Source organism: Caenorhabditis elegans, chromosome X (assembly GCF_000002985.6).
Source record: "Caenorhabditis elegans chromosome X".
Taxonomy (NCBI): domain Eukaryota; kingdom Metazoa; phylum Nematoda; class Chromadorea; order Rhabditida; family Rhabditidae; genus Caenorhabditis; species Caenorhabditis elegans.
In genome coordinates, this window is record NC_003284.9 from 15,840,721 (window position 1) to 15,848,925 (window position 8,205).

The following is an 8,205-nucleotide window of genomic DNA, read 5'->3' on the forward strand; positions in this document are numbered from 1 at the left end:
TCTTGCAACACCAGTTTTCCTACCAAAAAATTTATTTTTATGCATGTTAATTTTATTAGCAACATTATTTTTTGTTTTTTTTTTGGAACAGGTATGAAGGACAATTTGGATGTGTGTTTGGAAAATTTTCACATTATAATATTTTCCAAATTAAACACTTTTTCTTAATTTAAAAATTAGATAACATTTTCCAGAACCTTTTATATGTATTACTTATGAGCTGTCAGTTCTGAATTGTTTTTTTCAAAGTTTTTTCAGAATTAATCGGCACTTTTTTTCAATATCCTGTAAATTTATTGTACTCATTTTTCAAAACTGTTCTTTTTTTCGATGTGGAAAGAGATTTTAGCAAAACAGCCCGTTTGCTCCACTCACTTCCTGGTCAGTCAAATTCCCAAAAAAAACACTATACAAATTGACTATCCAATAGTCTCTATAAACCAAATCTGTCTGTGTCTCTTCACTCTTCCCCCCACCTCCTCCTCCTCTCCCATCCTATCGGAAAGTGGTGCGTCTTCACTTGTTGCGTGTTTGCAGTCTGCAACACGACGCACCATGACGTCGTTTACCGTACCCCCATGCGTCGTTGCGGGCGTGCTGCGTCGGTCGGTTCCACAGCTGCACTGCCTCGCGTGGCGGCCTCGTCTACGTTCGGCCTACATTCATTCGTAATTCCTCGCCCTTCTCCGCACATTTGGGTCACTCAGCTCTTTTCTCTTTTTCCCTATCTGTTCGCCCTCTCTTGATATTCAGCAATTTGTTATTCATTCTTTTATTTTGTTTCTCAAACCGAACTAATTACTATCGTTTTTTTTTTGATAGTTCCAATTAAAAATATATCAATTTTTCAGAACCTAAATCTTCCACAAGTCTCTCAACATGGCCCCAAAGCAACGTATGACACTTGCTAACAAGCAATTCTCCAAGAACGTGAACAACCGCGGAAATGTTGCCAAGAGCTTGAAGCCAGCCGAGGACAAGTACCCAGCCGCCCCATGGCTCATCGGACTTTTCGTCTTTGTCGTCTGCGGATCCGGTAAGTAGTTTTTTTGGTTTTTTTTTCAATTGGTGAGGTCTTTCATGTAACATAATGTAGGTAGCTCTGTGAAAAAAAATTTATAAGTTCAAAAAAAATCCTTCAAAAAATAATTTTAGTAGATACCCGTAAACTTAGTCAACTTTTGACATTTTTCATTGACCTGGTTTACCAAGTTTACCAAGGCAGGATTTAGGCACATTTTTGGCATCAATTTTCGCCTATTGCCTTCGCCTAGCTTATCGATAGATTTTAAGCATAAGCAAGAATAAAAAATTGCAAAAATCTTTTATTTTAATTCACTTCAATATGTTCCTTTTTTTCAGCCGTCTTCGAGATCATCCGCTACGTCAAGATGGGATGGTAGATTACTCCACCACCGCCACCACCAACACATTATATTTATTGCATACTGGTCATCATGTTCCCCCCCCCCCCTCCCATCGGAATCCCCCTTTCTCTTTTCGTTCCTTTCGTCCCCCAATTCAACCTTGTTCCCCCAATTCGCATCATGTTGATAATGTGATAATACTCGCTAGTGCGATCAAGTAGAGATTCCCTGGCCCTCCTACAACCTCCTGAAACCCTCGTACATGTTCTTGGAATAAACGCATTTATTTTTGGCTTACAAATTTGGTAAAATGAACCCGTTTGCGGGGAAGAATTGTAAATGAAACAAAAAAAATTGGAAAACCGAATCTCGAAAACGGAAGAAAAACATGTTTGATCAGTTCGTTGTGTGCGGAAAGAACGGCAATGGTTGAAGCTGAGAATAGAAGGACTTGGAGGAAATAGAGGAAAGATAATAATAAAAACTAGACAAAGACAGCTGCTTGGGCGATTTGAAACTATTTGAGAAAGCATCAAGGATCACCAGCTGGGTTGGTACTTTGCAAACGTGGTGTTGGGCATCAATCGGCACCAGCTTAGATCCAAGTCATTCATGACATACGTCATTGGGATGAACATGACTGTCGTTGACACCTGAAACAGGAAACGTGTAACGATCAGAGTTTGCAATTGATAAGGCAAGGTGATTGTCACATGCCAATTTTGTCAAGTTTTCAATTTTGCTCTTTTTATATTCAATGTGCACTTTGTAAAATGAACTAGATATCGGTTAATCGGTAACCGTTTCAATTAGAAAATTGTTCAAGTAATCAGTAAGTTTCCAAAGTAGAACAGCGTCAGTACAACTTTACAAAATTCGTAGTAGATTTCAAAAGATGTCCCAAGGTTATCAAATGTCAAGTATTTTTAGTCAGGCCCTCTGAAACATTATGAGGAACAATCAGGGGTAAACGATTTTTTCCGGCAAATCGGCAAATTGCCGGAATTGAAATTTTCGGCAAATCGATAAATCGGCAAATTGCCGGAATTGAAAATTTCCAGCATATCGGCAAACCAACAAATTGCCGGTTGGCCGAATTTGCGGTAAAAACGGCAATTTGCCAAAAACTTTCGGCAAATTGTGATTTCGCACTTATTTTTTTGGTAATTTCAGAAATTCAATTTCAAATGGCAAAATTAAACGCATCCTATGAATGTTCCTGAATCTATTTTGAAAAGTAAGCAAATTCTATGAAAATATATAAGGAAAACGGGGAGAAAAATTCAAAAAAACACAGTTTTAAGTGTTTCCGTCTTATAAAAAAATTTTTCCGGCAAATCGGCAAACCGACAATTTGCCGAATTTGTCGGCAAATCAATTTGCCAAACGGCAGTTGCCGCCCATTCCTGGTAACAATGCTTTCAATGTGTCAGAATGTCCAATTTTCTAATATTTGGCAATTGCCAAAAATGTTTGGAAAGTTTTATTCAGATGCATAGATATGTAGCCTCAGTTTAAAAATTTTTTAACAAAATATTTGTATGTTTTTTTTTTGATTTAATCAAGTGTTCGGAATTTCAAAAATAATTTAATAATTGTTTTAAAAAAAACTTACCACGCCAAGAAGCATCGCCCAAAACACAAATCGGAAGAATCCGAGTCGACAGCACAGTTGCCATTGCAGGCAGTACGCGTAGGTGACGTTCATCCAAAACATGGCAATATCCAGAAAAGCGGTGCATCTGAAAATTGAACGCGTTTTATTTGTGGATGGAAATGAGCACGATACAAAAATGTGTAGTTTTCCAAATTGTTTGGGTTCGATTTTTTGACATCCGAAATTAAACAATTTAAACTACAGATAACTCAACTTTTGTCTATATTTTATAGTATTTTTTAAGATATTTAAAACTCACCGGAAAAGCAAAATAAGCTCATAATTGTCATAAGCATGTTGTCCTGGTTTGAGATATTTAAACGATGCTGGAATAAAAGTTTTTCTGATTGTTCCAATGAGCATTGCAAATGAAGACATCATTCGGAGCAGCTGGAGCAAGAGCTCAATCGCATCGGTCACTTTCTTCCGGCTGCAATGTAAACTATGAAGGTTTTTTGACAAATCTGGGATGTCCGCCTACTCTCGTTCTTTAGCTGCATCTGCCTTCATCGCCATTCGGAGCTCGTGGCGAACTCTGTGTCGGAGAGCCTTGCGATCACGTTTTTCACGAGCATCTCGTTTTGATTTGTCATGGATGTCGTAGCGGTTTGAGTAATCCGGACGGAGTACTTCCATTTCTAAAATGTTGTAAGTTGGGTCTAAAAGAAGTTCCGATAGTTTGTAGATCAAAAACTTTGAACGAGTGAGGAGTAGGACTGGTATATTCCGGTTTTGGAATTTTGATAATTTTCCAAAGGTAGTTTTTTCACGGCGGCCGACAATTTCCGAGTTTGGCCACTCACTATACTCAATCGAATAATTTGATAATGAGTGGCTAAACTCGGAAATTGTCGGCCGCCGTGAAAAACTACCTTCGTAAAACTCTCAAAACTCCAACACCGGACACCGGACGACCAGCTCTAGTCAGAAGTTCAACAATCTCTCCATCAGTTTTTAAAAGGCTCTCCATTTTGAAATTTGAAACTATATTTTGTAGATATTGATAGTTTTTTTTTCAAACCAAATTTTACTTTGAAAAATTGCTGAACATTTTCAATAATGTCCCAATGTTTTAATGAAATCTTACCATCAGATCTTCTCGTATTCGTAGACGTATTCGAATTAGACCTGTTGAACTTGATTCGATCATAAAAGCGCCCGATAGCTGATGTTGAGTTATTTCCCTCTCCATTATTAACTTCATTCTTCACATCTTTGTTTGTTGAAGCTTTTGATTGTACAGAAGGCGTTGAGCTCGTTTGTCTTGGCAAGAATCTGAAATTTCATAAGCTAGTCTAGAAGAAAATAGCTGGCACAAACTTCATGACAGTGTTGGGCACGTAGGATTTCCACTTTGGTTGTTCTGATGTTGGACTTGCTTTGTTTGAACCTGAAAGCTTGAAAAGTTTTACATGTTCCAACTAAAGTTTTAGCTTTTTGAGGCATTTCAATTTAGAAATGTAGGAAAAAGTGAAGAAAAAGTAAATAATAAAATAGCCAGAAACAGCACAAAAATAGTTGAAAGGCATCATAACATAGAAGCTTACCGGTTTCTGGCACCGGCTCAGTCACAACTTCAATAACCTCATCCTCATCATCATCGGGCTCTTCAAACTTTGGCCGAGATGGCCTTGGCGGGCGCAGAGGCGTAGTTTCAGTTGTGTTGTGCTCATCATTTTCTTCAGCGTCGTCTGAAAAACACATAGAAAGGAGATCCTAAAGCTGAACAGAAAGTAAAGAGTAAAGAAACAGTAGAATAGAATAGGAGAAACTCATGCAAAAAATTGGAAAATTTTTGTTGACCTATGAGTTGTCTAGCAGTTAATTGTTGGAATTCAAAATAGGGAAACCCAGGTGAAACTGATATTAACCAAAATACCTTGGTAGCTTTTGAAAACATAGTTCAGGGTTACTAAATTCAAAAAATTAATGTTCATATACGGTCAAGTTTAACAGATTTCATCTTGGTATGCTTTGGGTTTATCAAATTTTCTACAGTTCGTAATTTTTAAAGGTTGAGTGGCGCCAGTGGGGAAAGTGTGAAAAACTTTACATATGGTGCCACATTGACCAATTATTATAATAAAACTTTTCAAAAAAATTTCGAAAAATTTTTTTTTACTGTCAAAAGGTGTCAATTACTTAGTTTTTGCCTCTCATAATTTTGAAAGTCGACCAAGAAAAACGTTTTTTTTTCTACATTTTTTATTCTGTAATTTTGTTTTAATTATTTGAATTACAAAACTGTAGGGGTCCGAACATGCGACATTGCTTTGGTTTTTTTTTCTCAAAAGCTCCTATTTTTTAGTATGTTTTATTATGATATTCGGTCATTTTAAAGAATTATAAGCGTGTTTTGACAAAATTCACACTGGAGCTACTCCACCTTTAAAACATTTAAATCAAGCTGAACTCATTTTCAAAAGAGGTGTTTCGGTTTTTGTTAATTTGAACGTTTATGTAGACCCAAAATGTGTTCAATTAAACAAATTTCGCAATGAAACTTTTCAAAAAACGGGTCACATTTTTATGGCGGTTCACATATTTTGGTCATTCAATTCAAAAAAGTTAACTAGGGAAGATCTCACCATCGTCAATTTCTGGAACCTCTGCCACAGGTGGAGGAATGCTTCTTGATTTATCTGCGTTGATAGTTCTCAACGGGATTGGCGCTTCCGCATCTAGCTGCTGGGCTCTACTGCAAATTTATGCTATGATTTTCCCCTTTTTTCATTTCAAACTGATAAGTTTACAATCACTCCACACTCACCTTCTGCTTGTCACTGTTTCATTTTTCTCGTCTTCGTCACTGTTGGAGTCTGAAAGTTACCGGAATTCTTTCTCGTATTGTTTGAATTTTGTTTATTTGCATTTGTAGTCTATTATCTTAACACACTACCCACCAAGTTCAATCACTCCTTTCTTCTCCTTCCTCGACATCAAACGCTTCGTAAAGTGCGCCGATCGGTTGGTTGTGTAGAGGGCATAGTACAATTGCTGGAAATTTTGGAATTCATCGGTTTCCTTTTGTATGTTTTACCTTGAAAGTGTAGTCCGGATACTTGGTGAGTTTCTTGATAACCAAGTTTGCCCAGACAATCAGGTAGTTTTCCGGCCTAGAATCACGTGATTTATGGCATTATTGAACAGTTTATAGTGGTGGAAAAAATAATCAGAAGTGAGTTTTACTGGTTTTTAAGGACAGCTCTGGTCTATTGGATGTATTTCAATTTTTTATAATATTTGTTTCCGCAAAGTTTGCAACAAAATTTCCCTTTTTTCTTGAACTCTTTTTTTTATATTTTTAATTTTGCTTTTAGTATAGAATTCTAAAAATCAATTTTAGATCTACTAGTGACAATAAACTTTTCCATATTTTCTGCTAATTTTTTGAAAGTTGTTTGGAAGAAAAAACAATTTTTTTCAAATTTATTTCAATGTGAAATTGGCAAAAAATCTTTGGTTTTACCAAAATATAGACTCCCATATTTTTTAAAATATGATTTAAAAAAAAATTTCACTATTTAATTGAAAGATCAAAATTAGCAGTTCTCAAAGCAATATTCTTGTTTATTTTCATTTTTTGTTTCCAAATAAAATTATACCTCAACTGTGGGAAGCAACTACACAGAATAAAATGCATCCAGAACCAGAGAAGATCGTAACTTTTCCATAGGGTAAAGTACACACAATTTGTGTAGATTGACATGCACCTATAAATCAGTAATTTTTTAAAGCCTTTCAAATCCCTGACTTACCAGTTAAAATGCGCTAAACAAGCTAGAGTGAGCCGGTAGCTGAACCAGAACAGGAAACAGTACCATTTCGTTTCCATCACATTCGAGCGATCTGAAATATTAAACTATTTGTGGATTTTTTTTTTGAAAGAAATTCTAATAAATTCGCAAGAAAAATGGCAAAAAGTCTAAAGTGTGAGTAACGTAAACGATCAAACATTTGTGAGTGGAAGTATTGTCAACAAGGTAGCAATGAGTCATTTTGTTTCTGTTTCTGTTCCTAAAGTTTCTGGTTTCCACAAACGATCAAAAGACAAAATTTTTCAAATCCCATTTCCAAAACGTTTTGCACTAACTACGTGTTGTAATCTCTCAATCTGATCGACTACATCACGTGTGTTTCCTTATCACTCCTCAAATTTTTTCATCTCACTTTTTTTTCTCGTTTTTGCAACTTGGAGTAGTTTTGATAAGAGATTTTTTGAGTTGGTTTTAGTAATTTACTAATTTTTTTTACAGTTTCTTTGTGTGGTCCTTGTATAAAAATTTATTTTTTTAACGTCGATGAACCGACAATAATTTTTAACTGGAAAATGATTTAAAACAAATAATCAATTAATTGGCAGGTTCAGAAAAAAAATAGGTGTGATATTCTTAAAATTTAAGGAATGGGATTCATAGTTTCGCAAAGCTGCTCCAACTAAACTAAAAACTTCAAAAAACTTTAAAATGCGTTTAGGACATTTTTTTCGAATTCAGAAGCTCACATAAGAATGAGGAAAGGGTTTTATTGAATTCCTTTTGCAACAAACTGCAGATTTCAAAAAATAACAACAGAGATTTGTCATTGTTGACCGGAAATGATTGATCTATGATTATTTCGGGCTTTTTTTGTTTTTGGTATATGAAAAACTACATAAAACATCAGCTATTGTGGTATTTCCTAAGAAAATGCAAATTTTGGCCAGGTGGTAAGAGAACCCCAAAAAACATAATATATTCCTTGAAGTTGGTGTAGTCGAATTTTTTTATTACTTTATCAGACTCAGAATTGTCCGAAAACACTGCATTTCATAATGTAGCTTCTTGAAAACTTATCAAAAAAGTTATGACGGCTCAAAAAATGGCCTAAAATTTGATAAAATTTGAAATTTGACAGACTATTTTAATTATGAAATCCGGTGTTTTTAGACAATTTTGAGTCTAATAAAGCAATTTAAAAAAAATTCGACTACACCAGCTTTAGGATATGAACCAACTTTAAAGAGAATTAAAAAAAATAAAATCAAAAATTTTTTTTTTTAATCCGGAAAATGCGTGAAAATTTCAATTTAACATTACCTCATTAAGAAATTTCAAAATTTACAAACTTGCGTAATTGAAAAGTTGCCATGGAAGTCGATAACTAAATTTTTTATACGTTACTGGAAATTGCTACTGGTTT

The 8,205-nt window shown here is 35.2% G+C and overlaps 2 protein-coding genes across 2 annotated transcripts; one reads left to right on the forward strand and one right to left on the reverse strand.

Moving 5' to 3' along the window:
• The first annotated feature begins 851 nt into the window (after positions 1-851).
• Positions 852-1,659, forward strand: serp-1.1 (Stress-associated endoplasmic reticulum protein 2). Its single transcript, NM_001392905.1, has 2 exons — positions 852-1,036; positions 1,363-1,659. The coding sequence occupies exons 1-2, from the start codon at positions 880-882 to the stop codon at positions 1,401-1,403; spliced, it is 198 nt and encodes a 65-aa protein (NP_001379193.1). The 5' UTR covers positions 852-879; the 3' UTR covers positions 1,404-1,659.
• Positions 1,636-6,873, reverse strand: F59F4.3 (G_PROTEIN_RECEP_F1_2 domain-containing protein). The gene is made up of 13 exons (NM_078204.5): positions 6,783-6,873; positions 6,630-6,737; positions 6,065-6,140; positions 5,928-6,021; positions 5,795-5,843; positions 5,613-5,722; positions 4,572-4,715; positions 4,345-4,414; positions 4,112-4,299; positions 3,506-3,662; positions 3,284-3,454; positions 2,983-3,109; positions 1,636-2,020 (listed from the first exon to the last, which is right to left on the reverse strand). The coding sequence occupies exons 1-13, from the start codon at positions 6,857-6,859 to the stop codon at positions 1,907-1,909; spliced, it is 1,485 nt and encodes a 494-aa protein (NP_510605.2). The 5' UTR covers positions 6,860-6,873; the 3' UTR covers positions 1,636-1,906.
• Positions 6,874-8,205: the final 1,332 nt, after the last annotated feature.